Genomic DNA, 18,671 nt, shown 5'->3' with positions numbered 1-18,671 from the left:
AAACAGAGAGATTTATCAGAGTAGTTTCAGAAAGGACAGTAGGAGAGAGATTGGAAGCATGAGAAGCATTTGCTGTACTATTAGGAGCTTCCAGATGCTTAGAAAACTCCCGCTTCACAGCCAGGAAAGAGACAGGCACCACCATCCTACAACCACAAGGAACTGAATCCTGCCAACAACCTCGATAAGGTAGGAAGCTGATTCTTCCCCAGCATTTCCAGTAAGAGCAGCCCGGCCAACACCTTGATTTTGGCTTTGTGAGACCCTAAGCAGAGAACCCACTTGCTTCCACTCAGATTTCTGAACTACAGAGCTGTGGGCTAATCAGTGGGTGTTATTTTAAGCTGCTAAATGTGTGATATTTGTTACACAGCATAGGAAACCAATACAGGTCCTTCCTCTGTGTGTAGGACAGGACCTGGGCCAGGAACCAGGGACATGGAGATTCCTGGGTCAGGCCTCTGCCCCCAGGCGCTCATGGTCAAATGTGAGAATCCAGAGTTCAGGCTGGAGGACCTTAGCTGAAGGCAAATGTCACTGGGGGGCTGCCGTAGCAGCACTTGATGGTGGGAAAGAGTAGTGGGCAGGCCTGGGGCCAGGGCAGGTACTGGGGGAGAGGACACCGAGTTGGCCATCCTACCCCCTGACCCAGGGTGGCTTTTCTGAAGCTGTTGGGTCACGTGGGCATGTTTGGGCTCGGGGCCATCCAGGGCACCCATCCCTGGCTTTCTCTCTTACCTTCCCCGGACCTCTGCTTCCACGCTCCCCATTTGCCTTCATCAAGGAGTCTGATTTCTCTTTCACAGTGAAAATGGCAGCCCCTTACACCAACTTCACAGTGTCTACAGATCTGCCTCCAGGCTGCCCAAGCTCTTCCTCGGACCTCACAGCAGGGCTGTCTCCTGTTCCCGTCCCAGCAAATTGATTGGTGATCTGACCCTGCCCCCCCCGCCAAAGACTCTGGCCTTGACTTAGGTCGAGGGATGTCCATGGATGTTCAGTTGTTCCAGCACCATTTATTGAAAGGCTGGCCTTCTTCCGTTGAATTGTTTTTGTACTTTTGTCAAAAATCAGGAAATCGGTAGCTTGGTTTCTAGGAAAAACGGTCATGCTCTAAGTCACACAGAGTTTCTCTTTCAATCATTGTGTTGAGAGCTGGCCGGGACAGCACATTTTGTCCAAGGTTGCACAGCTGGAAATAACGAAAGCCTGCCTCTCCCAGAGCTGGTTCCACTCTACCAGAATGAGGAACCAAGTGATGCCATTTTGTTTCTAAAGTATCTTTTTGTTTCTACAGCTAGACAGCTATAAGTATACACACAGGTGCATACAGCCACGAATGTGGTCATTTGGTCATTCGTGCATCTGCTTGGTCATCCTTTACTCAGCCTCTCCTCTGGGCCAGGTGTCGTTCTGGGTGTTCTGGGTTGAATAGTGTCCCCCCAGATTCATGTCCACCTGGAACCTCAGAATGTGACCTTACTTGGAAGGAGGGTCTTTGCAGATGTAATTAGTTAAGATGAGGTCATTCTGGATTAGGGCCCTAATCTAATGACTGGTGTCCTTATTAGAAGAGAAGAGACGCAGAGACAGACACAGAGGGGAGACGGCCACGTGAGGATAGAGGCAGGGATTGCAGTGATGCGGCCACAGCCGAGGAGCAGTAAGGATGGCTGGCGACAGCCCCAGAAGCTGGAATAGGCAGGGAAAGATGCTTCCCTAGACTGTCTGGAGGGAGCCTGGCCCTGCTGGCGCCTTGAGTTCAGACTTCTGGCTTCCAGAACTGGGAGAGAATATATTTCTGTGGTTTTAAGCCACCCAGTTTGTGGTTCTTGGTTATGGCAGCCCCAGGAAATGAATATACTGGGCACAGAGGAAGCAGATGTATCTGAGAGAGTCTTTGCTTTGAGGAATTGTTAGTCTCTCTCTCTCTCATGTGTTTGATACTTTCATTATCATAGATTCCGCCTGTCAAAGAGCATCCAAATTAGCTTCTGTCCCGAGATTATTGCCATATAATATTTTCCTATATGAATTGGGCATATGATTTCCTAAATGCTTATAGATTCAGTGTTTTTGCTGATAAGGGTATAGAGTGAGAAAAAAAAAAGGCTTTTGGTCTTTATGAAACACATTTATCAACTAGAATACAAAACAGTTTTTAATGAGGATAGAAGAAGCAGCTCAGTTTAGCAAACACTGTTTTTCTACTCTGTACGTAAGAAGTCTGGACGGAATAACTGGTCCAGCTCTGGCCCCGACCAGCCAGAATGGATGCTGGCCAAGGAGCTGGATCAGAGTCTCCAGCTGAATATCAGCCCCTGATGTGACCATGGATGAAATCTACACCTTAGGGCAGAGGAACCGTGGATGAGCGAGGGAGGCTGTGCAAAGATGGCTCCCTCCAGAGCCCTGAGTGCTACTAGCATAGACTTGCACATGGACTCATAGCCTTCAGCATGGGGAGTGAATATATACACGTGGCTCCCCTGTGCAGCCACTCTTCCTGGGTGGGAAGGTGTCAGTTCCAGTCCCGCGTAGCCCATGAGTCTGTGGCCTCTGAGTAAGTAGGCTACCTGGTGAGGGAGGAGGTTACACACCTAGAAGATGGTTGTCTCCATCAGTCATGGGGAAGGAAGAGACTGGTATTTGTTGAATGCTTCTTGGAAGGCACTGAGCTTTGTGGTTTTGATGTTGTTACACTGAACTCTGATCCACTCAAATTGATTTTGGAGTCTAGTGAACAGAGAGAGGTACTGATTTGATTTGGTTTTTGTCCCAAGAACTAACCAGTTTTCCCAGCCCTACTTACCAAATAGCTCTTCTCTTCTCTGCTGGAGTTCAGCCTGAGCTTGTCAACCTGCAAAGCAGTGTTCCTTCCTCTGCTCCATCCTGAATCTCTGGTGGATATTTTTGTAACTCAGTTTCCCAGAAGAATCACACTTCACTCGGGATTATGTCTTTTTTGTTCACCACAGGCATCTTATCACATGCAGTGACCGTTGAATGAGTAAATAAACTATTACTCTTATATCTGGTAGGATAAGACTTTTCTCTTCAAAACTTATTTGGTAGAACATTTTACCCTATTCTCACTTATTCTTAAGAATGATTTTGCCAGTTTTGGGAAACAACCTCGATTATGATTATATAAATGTGAGCATGAATTTGAGAGGAACTGACAGATGTCTTCTTGTGTCCTGAAACCTTTACTGCCTTATCCCATTCATCATCCTGACAACCCCATGAGGTTGGCATCATTGTGCCCATTTCACAGATGACTAGCGTGAGATGCTGAGACGTGGAGGGCCCCCTCCTCCTTGAAGCTATCTCTAACCCCAGTCAGAAGTGAGGCTGCCATCCTTAATGTGCTCAGCACTCTCTTGGACTTCTCCCTTTCATGGCCAGGTATGATGTATGATGTATGTAGGTATTTCTTGAGCACTTACTATATGCCAGGCACTGTTCTAGGCTCCAGGGATACAGCAGTGAACAAAACAGGCAAACATCCCAGCCTTCAGGGAGTCGGCATTCAATATGGGGGTGGAGACAACGAGCAGGTTGACAAGAGAGCAACAGATATTTCAGCTTGTGAGAATGACTAGGATGGAAATAGGATGGTGATGAGGTAGGGAGGACTGAGGGGGAGGTCACCCAAGCAGGACGATCAGGGAAGACCTCTCACTTATGCAGGGAAGAGAGACCCAAGGATGGGAAGAAGCTGGCACAGGGGTAAACCAGGAGTCAAGCATTCCAGGCGGGGGAACAGCAGGAGAGTGCCTGGGCATTTGGGCAACAGCTGGGAGGCCTTGGAGGCTGATGGATGCCAAGGGAAAGGAGCATGCATGGGGAGGCTGGGAGGGAGGGGAGGACGGGTCCTTCCAGGTCATGGTGAAGAGTATGATTGTATTACCTGTGCAACCGGACACTACTGACGAATGAATCTGAATAGTACTTGAGTTGTAGGCTCTTGGGATGGTGGGCAAAGGAGGGAAGAGAGGACTCTTCTTCTTGGACGTGAGAACACACTCAGACCCTGGGGTCAATAGGTGAATTGGTGCCTTTCTAAGAATTGCAATGGTCCCACCTGCTGTCCAAGATAACCCCTTACTGAAACCCCGAGTCCCTGCGAGGCTGATTCCCGGGGACTTGGTGGCTTGGTAAATAAGGGGAGAGGATCCTCTTGGGCAGTACTTTTCCCAAAAAGCTCTTGCAGAGGCTGGACGTGTCCTTGCCCTGAAGAAATGTCTAGTGATCTTTCTGATGGGTTAACCACCCCCCAACCCCACCCTACTCACTCCTTTCCACTCATATCCCTGTCCTGCTGTTCCAGGAACCCATCCTGCTATTTCGTGCCACTGGGTGCTTGTTTTCCTTGTAGCTTTCCTTGGAATCATTACTTCTTCTCCTCACCCCCTGGAGAACTCTTATTATTCCTCAAACCCACACTCAGGGTCTTGTGCTTTCAAAACTTTCCCTGACTGTCCCCGAAGGATGGAGTAGATCCCTCTCTATGACCTTGGTCCTAGTCGCTACGGCAATCAGCACCCGCAGGGCCCAGTGTGTCCCCTGCTAGGCTGCCAGCTCTTTGTGAGCAGAGCCCTGTCACTTTCGAAGCCCCCTTCTCTCATTGGGATCAGCACACCGTAGACACGGAAGATGTGAGGATGGACCTAAATCTAGTAATGAGAATGTCTCGTCCCCGCTTCCACATAGGCACAGGCTGAACCAAGACAGCTACGTTCTTGCTTTGCTTCTCCCTTTCCTGGGCTCCTGGCTGATCACCACTCCATCTTTTTTTCTTTTTTTAATGACTTTTTTAGAACACTTCAAGGTTTATAGCAAAATTGAGGGGAAGGCACAGAGACTTCCCATATACTCTGGCCACCACCCATGCACAGCCTCCCCCATTATCACCTCCCCTACCACAGTGGTACCTCTGTTACAATCAATGAACCGATGAAACTGACACATCATTATCACCCAAAGTCCATAGTCTACATTAGGGTTCAGTCTTGGTGTTGTGCATTCTGTGGGTTTGGACAAATGTATCATGACATGGACCCATCATTATGGTATCGTGCAGAGTCTTTTTACGGCCCTAGAAGTCCTCCATGCCCACTTTATCTTTTCAGATAAATTTATTTAGCAGACTGTAACATCATTGCTGGGATTCCACGTCTTTAATTCCCATCATGTGGCAGTTCGGTTTCCCTGAGATTACAGCTAAATTTGCTTATTTCCAAATAGCTTAAACCAACAACACCAAACCATAGTTTTATTTTCCCTCGTCAGGACCCTCTAGTACTTTCCCACCATGTTTAGAAAAATCTCCTAAAGCCCTTACCCCAGCCCTGTATGGCCAGCTCCTGACCACCCTTCTGACCTCATCTCTCCTACTTTCTCACCCTCTCGAGTTGCACTCCAGCTATCCTTGCCTGCCTGCTCTTCCTGCAGACCATCAGGCATGTTCCCCTCTGCCTGCCGTTACCATCCCCCAGATATTTGCATGGCCTTTTTCAAGGATCTGCCCAATTGTCCTCTCCTTAGAAAGGCCTGCCCTGACCACCCTATTCTACTCCCAACATAGTCACTGTTTATGCCTGTCCCTGGTGGGGTCGGCAGAATAATGGCCCCCCAGAGATGGCCACATCTCAATCCTAGAACTGCATATACACTGCATTACACGGCAAAAGGGCCTTTGCAGATGTGACTAAAGTTAAAATCTTGAGATGGGGAGGTTATCCTGGATTATCCTGTGGGCACAATGTAATCACAAGGATCCTTATAAGGGAAAGAGGGAGAAAAGAGGGTCAGAGAAGGAGACGTGACATTGGAAGCGGAGGTTGGAGTGATATGGGGCCATCGGCCAAGCAATGCAGGTGACCTCGAGAACCTGGACACCTGGAAAAGGCCACAAAATGGATCATTCCCTAGAGCCTCCAGGGGGAACTCAGCCTGCTGACACCTTGATTTTAGTCCGGTGAGAACTGTGTCAGACTTCTGACGTCCAGGGCCATAAGATAATATATTTGTATTATTTACGCCCCTGTGTTTGTGCCTGAATTTGCTAGAGCAGCACTAGGAAACGAATACACGTGGATTTATTGTTTTCTTCGTAGAATTCACCACTTCATACCAATGAGTTATACACTGATGGATTAGTTGCCTCCTTGCACCAGAAGGTCAGCTCCATGGATGGAGAGTCATTTTGTGTTCTGTTCACTGCTGGGTCCCAGTACCTAGAACAGGGCCTGGCACACAGCACACACTTGTTGTCACTTCAACAAGTATATGTATCCACTCAGTAGACCTTTATTTTTTCAACCAATAAATACTTGTTGAATAAGTGACTGATAGAAGCATTTCACGGTGATGCCTGATGCACCTGGGTCGTCCCTCCTTTCTGTATGGAGGTCAGTTGTGTCCTATAAAGACACCACTGTCTTTCCCAGTCCCAGTCCCTGGAGAGCCCAGTCCCTGGAGAGCCCCTTCCTGATCTCCTGCCTCACTGCACAGCTCATGTATTCATGCCTGTGTTTGGTTATCTCAACTGAGTACTTCCTCTGTGCTACCTGTCACGTATCTGGGAGTCAAGGATGAACAGGGCTCAGCCCCATTCTCAGTGAGTCACCTGGGTACATGCATTATCTCTATGCTAATGAGAGACAAAACCAAAACCAAATAATCACCAGCATTATGTGCTGATTATGGAATCGTCTTATCCCGAGAAAAATTCCACCGGATGAGTGTGACCCCATTTGAGAGATGAGCAAACAGATTGTGAGATGCTAAGTGAGCAGGCTGAGGGTCCACAGCTGCAGCAGGGATTTGAGTTGATACTTTTCAGGGTGGCTTCCGTTTGCAGAATCAACCTTCTGTTCTGTCATAGCCTGTGGCCCTCGCCCTGACTTGGGGAGGTAGGCATCACTACTCCCATTTTACTGATGGGAAAATTGAGGCTGGGGAAGTTAATTTATTTCCTCAGGTTCACAAGGACAAAATGGTGGGGTTAGGTTTAAAGCTACCTGTGCAGAACACCAAGCTCTCCCTTCCACCTCTGCCCCTTACCACCTCCCCATATGATAGGTCTTTTCCCACTGCAGTCCAATGACCAAAACCTCAAATACTTATGGGATCAGGCAGGAAACAGATGCATGAACTGGGCAGGCATGGATAGTGGTGACTCAGAGAAGACTATTGTCCTGTTGTCAGGGGGCATCATAGGGCCAGTTATGGCAGATCTTCCAATTTTTGAAATGATGGCAAAAATCAGTATTTTGAGGTGAAATTTCCTATACACGCACGACCAGCCCAAGTGCAGTGGTACAAGGAATGAACTCCAGGTTTCAGCTTTTTAGGGAAATGGAAAAGGGGACATTTGCTTGCTGTCTTTGCTTGTTGTATTTTTATAGGATATTGATTGGGTTTTACTTTCTATTACAGATTGTTTAAAGAGTAACTAGCCATCTTGAAAATTCACACTTGGCTCTCTGAATAAGCTGCTTCCTGAATATTGCATGTTGAAAGAGTGCTATGAAATTCCTTAGAAATAATTGGCCTGTTGGAAATGAGAAAAGAGCCCAGTAGCTCACAAGGTAGAACAACCAGATTTACCTAGTGTGATAATTACCATCAGTAGTTAATAGGCACTAATACAGTTCTCACTTTATCACTCAAGCAATGTTTGGTCATGATTTAATCAGATTAGTGTTGTGTCATAAAGGTGAAAAGTGGGGAAAAGCTACTCAGACAGAATAATAATGATAATCATACCTAATATTGGTAGGCATTACTTCAGACTCAGGATTATTCTAAATACTTTACCTATATTGATTCACTTAATATTCATGACAACCATAGATGGGTATTTTAGTTTACCCATTTTATAAGTGAAGAGACTGAGGCACAGAGAGGTTAAGTGACTTTCCCAAAGTCACCCAGCCGGTACGTGGTAGAGCCAGAATTCAAATCCAAGCAGTGTGGCCCCTGTGTTTACACCCCAAACAACGTTGTTCTTCTGCCTTTCAGTAAAATCACGATGAGGCTGGAAATTCAACAATAAAATAGTTAGCATTTACTAAGCTCTTACTATGTGACTGTCTTTGTGTATCAGAGAGGAATGCTTCTGGCTTCTTGTAGTAGCAAATCTGACCCACAGTGACTTAAATAAGTAAGACTTTGTTCTTTTTTCTAGTATAATAAAAGTCCAGAGGTAGGTGGTTGCTGGCATAGCTTCAGAGGCTCAACAACAGGTAGTGGCTTCTGTGCCCATAAATCTTAGCCTTTTGCTTGTGTTTGTTGTTTCATAGTCACAAAATGGCTGCTGCAGCTCCAGACATCACATCCTCATTTATGGCAGGAAGAGGTGGGAGGGTTCAAGAGCCAGTCCAGCTGTAACTGTCCCTTTTCATCAGGAAAATATGCTTTCCCAGAAATACCCCCATTAATCTCCTGCTTAGATCTCATTGACTAGACCTATGTCATGAGGTCACTGCCAACTGCATGACTGTCTGTGACAGTGGAGAACAGAATTGTCCAGTGGATAATCAGTATCACCTGGAAACTTGCAACCTGGGAAATGCAAGTTCTCTGGCCCCTCAGAAACGCAGGAGGGGACCCACGATCTGTCTTAGCAAGCCTCCAGGGGATTCTGATGAACTCACTGGATTTGGTCAATTGTGACTCATTGTCTGGGGCCGGCCACACTGCTCCCTGATGGATCTGAGGTTTCCTGATCAAGGATGAAGGGCGAGTTGGGCCTGGCCTGCCCTCCAGGCGGGCGTCATTGTTGTGGAGCCTTTGGGTGAGGTCACTGGCACCCCCTTGGCTTCGCTTCTGGCTGGCAATGTGCTGCCTGTTTCTACTTTAACAGTGTACTTATCACAGTGTCACCCTTGGCAACCCTAGTGTCTGGTGGTCTGAACAAACACTGCTTTTCAAGAATTCACCTTCCCATCCCCCGGCCAGCTCTGTCAGTGCTTGTGACTTCAGGTGGGACAGCTGATGGTCTAGAAACCTACAGGTGACCAGTTGTCCCAGTTTTCCCAGAACTGTGGGGTTCCAGGGTTGCAGGACCTTTAATGCTAAGACCAGGAAGGTCCCGGGCAAACCATGACCCGATGGTCACCCTAAGAAACCCACTAACCACCCCTCCTACACCCCCCAGCCAACTCCTCTTGCTCTGGGCCAACAGCCCTAGGTGACAGTGCGATTTCTAGGAGGCGTCTTTGGCCTGGGACTCTCATTAACTGAAGTCATTTCAATCTGCTTATCAATCAAGTGTAAACCCTTCCCTTATTCACAGTGTATTCATGGAGGCACTATTATGTAAGTCTCAGTACACCAGGTCAGGGGGATGCGAGATAAATGAAAAACCCAGGCCATACACTCAATCACTTAAATCCAATCTAGTCCAGTAAGCAAATAAACGTTAAATAAATACCTATTAGCCTCGTATGTTGTGTTAGACACCCACCCCCATGAACACACATTTCTGTAGAGGATGTGTGAGATTATTTACAATATTATAATGCTAATTATTAAAACAGTAATAGCTTTAGGCACTTGCCAAGTTGCTCATTAATTAAAACCCCTTCCAGTTATGAGACAAGACAAAAGCGGAGGCCAGTGGAGAACCAAGCCTTACCCCTAGAAGGGATCTAGGTGGGGTTGAGGAGTGGGACCCAGGAGGGCAGCAGCAATGGGCCCCGTGATTCTGAAGCCCAGAATTAGCCAGGCTCACCCACCTGTTCAGCAACGACTCTGGACCCCGTAGACCTCTCCACAAGTGCCTGGCCCTGAAAAGCTTCTGGCAAGAGGGAGCAGAGGAAAAGCTTGCTCCCTGAAGACAGACAGATTCCAGAGAGAGAGCAGGACAAGCAGAAATACACCAGTGCAGTTCCTTTTCCAGCTCACCACTTGGACAACTCCCACAACATTTGATGGGGCAAGAGGCCACAGATGTTCACTGAAGTATCCCTCCTAGAACCCAGAGAAGGGGGAGGATGGCTCCCCATCCCCAACACAAATAGCTAATGCTTTTTGAAAATGTGTTGTGTGCCAGGCACCATTCTATGCTCTTCTGGAAGGTAGGCACCATTGTTCCCATTTTACAGACGGGGTACGTGACGCACATAGAGGCTCAGTGACTCATCCAACGTTACTGTGGCAGAGGTGGGTTATGGACCGAAGCAGTTTGACTCCAGGCTGGGGTCTCCTGATCCCTGGACCGATGTCTGCAGAAGGTCCTGCTATTGCACTAAGGAGAAAGTGATTTGTTGAAGTGGGGGAAAGCTTCATGAGTGAAAAGAACATGTGAGCCGTGTGTCAAAGGGCAGGTAGGAGTTTTCCCTGAAATAAAGAGTGTCGGAGGAATGACTTTCCAAGCAGGTGAAATAACAGCACAGGGAGCATGGAGCCTTCAGGGAAGTGGGGATGTTTCTTGCTAGTTGGTGGGGAGGGCAGGTGTCAAATGCCAACAGTGGTGCCTGCCTCCCGGGACCTTGGGGGCTTGGGATAGGATACGTGCATTTCCTAGCTCGTTGCTGGTCACATCACAAGTGCAGTCCCAGCCCACTGCTTTCTCTCTTCCCAGTTTCTTTTCCTGGCAAGTTATGTGCAAAGGAAACCAATCTAGGTCAAGGTTTTGCTAAGTTAACCGTTAACCCTGTCTCTCTATTCTAAGCACGTTAGGTGTTAGATGGCGCACTGGATTCTGACGTTGGTTTGGCAGGGACACAGTTCAACATAATTATCCTCCATGGTGGTGAGTTGAATGCACAAGGAACTAATTGTATTCATTCACCTCCCCCTATCCTTGCCCCCGTAATGTAGTAAACTAATCAGTTCACTTCATCTTTTGTAAATAGCATGTCTTTCCTAGTTAGTAGAAACTGGCCGTAATTCAATCTAATTCAGAAATATTTACCGAATACCCATTATGTACCAGGAAGTGTGTCTGGCACCATGAATATGGGGATCTGCTTTCAATCATTCCTTTAGTTGATGAATATTTGTCAAATACGACTGTGTGCCGACGCCGTACTAGCTGTAGGGATACAGTAGAAAAACAAACATGGCCTTTGACCTCAGGGAGCTTAGAGTCTAGTGGAGGATCAATGATCTTAATCAAATGCATGTAAAATAACACAGAATAATGTCTTTTGGAGCAAAGTCCCAGGGTGCTGTGAGAGTATATAATAGGGGGAGCAGACTTAGGCTGAAGGGTCAGAGCAGCCTTCTCTGCTTGCAGAAGAATGAAGAGGAAGCAGAGTTAACAAGTGTGGGGCCAAGAAAAGAGCATTAAAGGTGTGGGGAATGGCTGCTCAAAGCACAGAAAGAAAGCTTGCAAGTCTGAAGCTCAGTGGGTGTCTGGAGCATGGTAGGAGGTGAAACAGGAGAAGTAGCAGGGGCACAATGGTGTAGCCTCATGGCCATGGGGAGGGATTTCCTCTTTTCCCTGAAAGCAATGGAAGGGCCATTGGAGGGGTGTAAGCAGAGGACGAGCAAGAAGAACCCCCTCCTGAGAGAGGTGGTTGGAAGACCACTGTGGATGTCCAAGCGAGAGACGATGTGGGTTAGACCAGAGGGTGGCCGCAGGGTGGATGGATGGGAGAGACAGTGAAGAGGTGAAATGGACCTAACCTAGTGAAGGATTAGCTGTGGGGTTGGGAGAGAGAGGAGTCCACGATGAGTTCCGGGCTTTGAGCTTGTGAGGTCGAATGAATGTTGAACCACTCATCCTAGGCCGTGTTTCTTTTCTTTTTTTTTTTAATTGATGTACAGTTGATCTACAATGTTGTGTTAGTTTCAGGTGTACAGCAAAGTGATTCAGTTGTATATTCAGTTTTATATATATATATATATATATATATATATATATATATATATATATATATTCTTTTTCATATTCTTTTCCATTACGGTTTATCACAGGATGTTGAATATAATTCCCTGGGCTATACAGTAGGACCTTGTTGTTTATCCATCCTATATATACTAGTTTGCATCTGCTCATCCCAAACTCCCAAACCATCCCTCTCCCCCCTGCCTCCCCTTTGGCAACCACCAGCCTGTATATATGTGTGTGTATATATACCTATGTATGTGTATATATATATGTATATATATATACATATATATGTGTTATTTTCCATTATAGGTTATTACAAGATATTGAATATAGTTTCCTGTGCTATACAGTAGGTCCTTGTTGATTATCTGTTTTATATATAGTAGTGTGTATCTGTTAATCCCAAACTCCTAATTTATCCTTCCTGCCTTCCCCTTTCCCCTTTCATAACCATAAGTTTCTTTTCTATGTCTGTGAGTCTGTTTCTGTTTTGTAAATAAGTTCATTTGTATCATTTTGTTAGATTCCACATATAAGTGATATCATATGATAGTTGTCTTTCTTTGTCTGACTTACTTCACTTGGTATGATAATCTCTAGGTTTATCCATGTTGCTGCAAATGGCATTATTTCATTCTTTTTTAGGGCTGAGTAGTATGCCATTGTATATATGTAACACTTCTCCTTTATCCATTCATCTGTCGATGGACATTTAGTTGCTTCCATGTCTTGGCTATTGTGAATAGTGCTGCTGTGAACATTGGGGTGCATGTGTCTTTTTGAATTAGAGTTTTCATGTTTTCTGGATATATGCCCAGGAGTGGGATTGGTGGATCATATGATAGTTCTATTTTTAGTCTTTTAGGGACCCTCCATACTGTTCTCCATAGTAGCTGCATCAATTTACATTCCCATCAATGGTGGAGGAGAATTCCCTTTTCTCCACACCCTCTCCTAAGTTCCATTTTGGACCCATTGAGTTCAAGGTGGCTCCAAAGCCTTCAGGAGTTTCTGTGTGGTAGGATCAATCGGTACACACAGCCTGGAAAGTCATGGGCCATTAGGTGGTGACTGAAGCCTTTGGAGCCAGTGAAGAGAGGAAGCTTGTAGGATGGAGGCTTGATGGAGTCCAGTAATTAATGGCCAGGAGGACAAAGATGTGTGTGCAAAAGGGTTGATGCATGAAATGGAAAATCAAGAGGGTGCGCTTCCATTGAAGCTATGCAGGTGTTTTGAGAGAGTGGCCAAGTAGAAGGGGCACAGTAAGTTGTCATTGGCTCGAGTGGCATAGCCATACGTTGTTGGCCTGTTGTGCTATGGGGATGGGGTATAAGCCATACTGGAGCAAGGCAGTAGAGATAGCAGGAATGGGGAGCGCCATCAAGAAACGTGATGAAAGGGAGGCATGAGACAATACCAGGAGGAAGGTGTGGGATCATCATCCTCATCCTCTTGGCTCGTGATATCAGTGCTTAGACAGACACCCAAGCAGGGAAGGACCATGATGTGGCCATGAAACTTGGGGGTCCAGAGGTTCCATAATGGAGGTGGGATTAACTCCTTGGATACTGAGGCAGGTGAGCTGATGTCTGAGTATGTAAGGTAAGAGTGCTTGATGGACAAGACAGGAACTAGAAGTAGGGAAGGGTCATCCTGGCAAAGGGATTAGCAGGTACAAGAATTTGATAATCCAAGCATCCAGGTTTTTCTCTGTCCTGCCTTCCCTCTGGCCCAAATGATGTCTCTCCTCCTATATACCATATAGGTGTATATGGTTGTGGGTGTCTAGGTATATGGTGAGGTGTTAACTGCCAAATATATGTGCTGGGAGGGGAAATGGAATATGCCGAGAAGTATCCATTCAGTGGTGGAGTGCTGCCATGACAAACATGATGCAGTAAACCAGGAGCCGTTTGAAATACATGGGTAGGTGTGCAGGGAAGGACATTTAAGAACCAAAACAAGGTTTGCCAAATCTGACTTATTCCTGTTTTTCTCTTTTTTCTTTTACAGTCAACTTTGACCATTTTCAGATCCTACGGGCCATTGGTAAAGGGAGTTTTGGGAAGGTAAGAATGATGGATTTTAACAAATTTCATCAGTAAAATAGGAAAGTTCCGACCACTGGGCTTATGCCTATGTGCCTGTTTGTGTGTTTGTTTCTTTGTTGATTGCTGGGCACTGGGAATTTCCTGTTGGACAGAAAGATTTGAATTTGCTAAATTTGAAATGTGAAAGGAAGTCTGAATAGTTTCCTTTGGATATGCTGTCATTTCATTCTGAAAATTAAATTACAGCAGTCCTGCTTTAGGTGAATTACTATGGTAATTATTTCAAGATTGCTAATGCTATTTCGTCCTTGAGGATGTAAATAAGGAAAGTGGAAAACCCCCACAAATTTATGTGATGGCCAGCAGTAGCTCTTTCCTGCGATGGAGGTACTTTAAAAAATTACTGTGGAAAGAAGATTTAACATGAGATCTGCCAGCTTAAATTTCTAAGTGTACAATCTATGTATCGTTGTTGCCTATACAGAGAACACTGTAGAGCAGATCTCTAGAGCTGACTCATCTTGCTTGGCTGAAGCTTTATGCCCATTAGTTAGTAATTCCCTGTGTCCCCATCCCCTCAAGCCCTGGCAACCGGCCTTTGGTTCTATGAATTTGAATATTTTAGATACCTCCTGTACATGGAATCATGAAGTATTTATCTTTCTGTAACTGGCTCATTTCACTTGGCATACGGTCCTCAAGATTTACACATGTTGAACAAAAGTGGTGAGAATGGGCCTTCTTGTCTTGTTCCTGAACTAAAGGGAAAAGCATTCAGCTTTACACTGTTGAGTATGATGCTAGTTGTGGGCGTGTCATATATGGCCTTTTATTATGTTGAGGTTTCTTCTGTACTCATTTTGTTGAGCGTTTTTATCATAAGTGGATGTTGAATTTTGTCAAAAGCCTTTTCTGCATCTATTGAGATGATCGTGTGATTTTTATCCTTCATTTTGTTTATGTGGTACATCATGTTGATTGATTTGTGGAGGTTGAATCGTCCTTGCAGCCATGGAATAAATGTCACTTTGAATAGTGTAGATGATCCTTTTAATGTATTGTTGAATTCAGTTTGCTAATATTTTGTTGAGGATTTTTGCTTCTATGTTCATCAGGTACGTTGGCCTGTAATTTCCTTTTTTTGTGGTGCCCTTGTTTGGTTTTGGTATCAGGGTAATGCTGACCTTGTAAAATTAGTTTGGAAGTGTTCCCTCCTCCACAGGAAGAGTTTGAGAAATATAGGTATTAAACATTTAGGTGTTTGGTAGAATTCACCAGTGAAGCTGTCTGACCCTGGATTTTGTTTGTTGAGAGTTTTTAATCTCCTTACTAGTAATTATGTTTATTCATAATTTTCTCTTTCTTCATTATTCAGTCTTGGAAGACTGCATGTTTCTAGGAATTTAAACATTTCTTCTAGGTTGTCCAATTTGTTGGCATATAATGGTTCATAGTAGTGTCTTACGATCCTTTGTATTTCTTTGGTATTAGTTGTAATTTTATCGCTTTCATTTCTGATTTTATGTATTTGAGCCCTCTCTCTTTTTTTCATAGTGAGTATAGCTAAAGACTTGTCAATTTTGTTTATCTTTTCAAAGAACCAGCTCTTAGTTTCATTGATCTTTTCAGTCTCTATTTCATTAATTTCTATTCTGACTTTTATTGTTTCCTTCCTTCTGGTAACTTTGGGCTTCATTTATTCTTCTTTTCCTAGTTACTTTAGCTTTATCGTTAGGTTGTTTATTTGAGGTTTTTCTTGTTTCTTGAGGTAGGCCTCTATCACTATAAACTTCCCTTTTTGAGCTGCTTTTGCTGCATTCCACAGATTTTGGTATGTTGTGTTTCCATTTTCATTTGTCTCAAGGTATTTTTTAAAATTTCTCCTTTGATTTCTTCTTTGACCCATTGGTTGTTCAGTGGCATGTTGTTTGTCTCCACGTATTCGTGTTTTTCCAGTTTTCTTCGTGTAAATGATTTCTAGTTTCATACCATTGTAGTCAGAAAAGATACTTGACATGATTTTGATCTTCTTATATTTATTGAGACTACTTTGTAGCCTAACATATGATCTATCTTGGATGATGTTACACGTCCACTTGAGAAGAACATGTATTCTGCTGCCTTTGGATGGAATGTTCAATATGTATGTATTAAGTCCATCTTGTTTAAAGTGTGGTTTAAGGCTGATGTTTCCATGTTGATTTTCTGTCTGGATAATTTTCCATTGTTATAAGTGTTATAAGTTCCCTACCATTATTGTATTGCTGTCAATTTCTCCTTTTAGGTCTGTTAATATTTATTTTATATATTTCGGTGCTCTTATGTTGGGTGCATAAATATTTACAAATGTTATATCTTCTTGCTGGAGATGACTTTATCATTATGTAATGCTCATCTTTGCCTTTTATTAGTCTTTGTTTTAAAGTCTATTTTATCTGATATAAGTATATCTACCCAAGCTCTCTTTTGGTTTCTATTTGCATGACACATTTTTTTCCATCCTTTCACTTTCAGTTTGTGTGTGTCCTTACATCTGAAATGAGTCTGTGGTGGGCAGCATATATATGGGTCTTGGTGTTTATCTGTTCAGTCATTCTATGTGTTTTGTTTGGAGAATTTAGTCCATTTACATTTATAGTAAGTAGTGATAACTATGTACTTATTGCCATTTTGATAATTGTTTTCTGGCTGTTTTGTAGTTCCTCTATGTTTCTTTCTTCTTCTCTTGCATTCTTCCCTTTTGGTTTGATGACATTCTATAGGGTTATGCTTAGATTCCTTTATCACTATCTTTTGTGTATCTACTATAGGCTTTTGCTTTGTGGTTACCATGTGGCTCACATGTAACAGCTTATATATATATACACAGACACATAAATATATATGTAAGTGTATATATAAAATCATCTATTTAAAACTGATAGTTAAGTTTGAATGCATTCTAGAACTCTACATTTTGAACTCCCCTTCACATTTTATGTTTTTGATTTCACATTTTACATTTTTTAAATTTCATGTATCATTTAACTAAATTATTATTTTTATTACTTTTATTTTTTAAACTTCATAATAGCTTTGTAAGTGATCAATACACTACCTTTACTATATATTTACATTTACCAGTGAGATTTTTACTTTCATATGTTTTCTTGTTACTAATTAGTGCCCTTTCTTTTTAGCTTAAAGAAGTCCCTTTAACATTTATTGCAGGTCTGGGTTAGTGGTGATGAACTCCTTTAGCTTTTGTTTGTCTGGAAAGCTCTTTATCTCTCCTTCAATTCTAGATAGTAACCTTGCTGTGTAGATTATTCTTGGTTGGAAGTTTTTTCCTTTCAGCCCTTTGAAAGTGCTGGCCTTCAAAGTTTCTGCAAAAAAAATCTGCTGATAGTATTATGGGGGTTCCCTTGTTTGTAACAAGTTTTTCTCTTGCTGCCTTTACGATTTAGCTTCAGCTTTTGACATTTTAACTGTAATGTGTCTCGGTGTGGGTCTATTTGGGTTCATTTTGTTTGGAACTCTCTGGGCTTCTTGAATCTGGATGTCTGTTTCCTTTTCCAGATTAGGGAAGTTTTCAGCCATTATTCCCTTAAATAAGTTGTCTGCCTATTTCTCTCTCTTCTCCCTCTGGACCCATATAATGCAAATGTCATTCTGCTTGATGTTGTCTCATAGGTCCCTTAAGCTATCTCCACTTTTTGAATTTTTTTTTTCTTTTTGCTGCTCTATTTGAATGAGTTCCAGTGACCTCTATTCCAGACCACTGATTCTTCCTCTGCTTCTTGTAGTCAGCTATTGAACCCCTCTAGTGTATTTTTCAGTTCAGTTATTGTATATTTCATCTTTGTGACTTTTATTTAGTACTTACTTATATTTTCTATCTCTGTTTAAGTTCTCTCTGTGTTCATCTAGTCTTCTCCCAAGTTCAGTGAGCATCTTTATGACTAACATTTTGAACTCTGTTTCAGCTAAATTACTTATCTCCATTTCATTAAGGTTTTTTTTTTTTTTTTTAAAAACCTGTGGTTTTATCTTTTCCTTGTGTTTGGAACAAATTCCTTTCTCTCCTCATTTTGCTTGACTCTCTGTGTGTTTCTGTGTATTAGGCAAAACAGCTGTCTTTCCCAGTCTTGAAGTAGTGGCCTTGTGAAGGAGATGAACCTTCTTGTTTAACCTTGCCCTAGCTCTTGGTTATATTTTGAACCATTGTGATTGTCGTAGCACCCTGATTTATTCTTGGTAATTCCCAGTTGTTGAAGACTTGTGAGTGTTCCAGAGGGTGGGATCTCAGTTAGCCCTTAATTTCAGGCTGATTAGAAATTAAGCGGCAGCTTTTAAGGTATGCAAGTATACACAGTACTGTGAAAATGCAATTGTAAACCTTGCTGGCCTCCGCACCAGGTGATCTACAGGTGTCCCATTAGTGAAGTTGCAAAAATCGGGGCTCCAGGTGAGTGTTTGATTTCATTTCTGGGAGGTACCAGTGAGCTGTAGTGAGGTCAAGGGAGAGCACAAAGGTGATATCCCCTAGACCTTCCATAGCCTCTAGACGTATGGAAAACTGGAAGCCTGTCCATCAGGCTTAAGCTTCAAGACAGGTAAATAGGGCTTTTTCACAGGAAGACTGGGGGTGCATCACAGTCAGCTGTCTGTGTAGTAACTGGAGTGTGGTAGCCTGCCAAGAATAGTCTCTCTGATTGTTTCAGACTCATGGGGTCCCAAAACACAATCCCCCCTGGACACCTGAGCCAGGTGTTCAAGAGGCACAC

The 18,671-nt window shown here is 43.7% G+C and overlaps 1 protein-coding gene across 1 annotated transcript in view; it reads left to right on the top strand.

Moving 5' to 3' along the window:
* Positions 1-18,671, top strand: part of STK32B (serine/threonine kinase 32B) — a 340,079-nt gene that overhangs the window by 80,709 nt on the left and 240,699 nt on the right. The window contains exon 2 of the mRNA XM_067735498.1: positions 13,868-13,923. Within this exon, the coding sequence (XP_067591599.1) occupies positions 13,868-13,923 (56 nt within the window). The remainder of the gene's footprint in view (positions 1-13,867; positions 13,924-18,671) is intronic.

This window comes from Pseudorca crassidens, chromosome 4 (genome assembly GCF_039906515.1).
Source record: "Pseudorca crassidens isolate mPseCra1 chromosome 4, mPseCra1.hap1, whole genome shotgun sequence".
In the NCBI taxonomy this organism is placed as follows: Eukaryota; Metazoa; Chordata; class Mammalia; order Artiodactyla; family Delphinidae; genus Pseudorca; species Pseudorca crassidens.
This window is presented reverse-complemented; position numbering and strand designations above follow the sequence as displayed.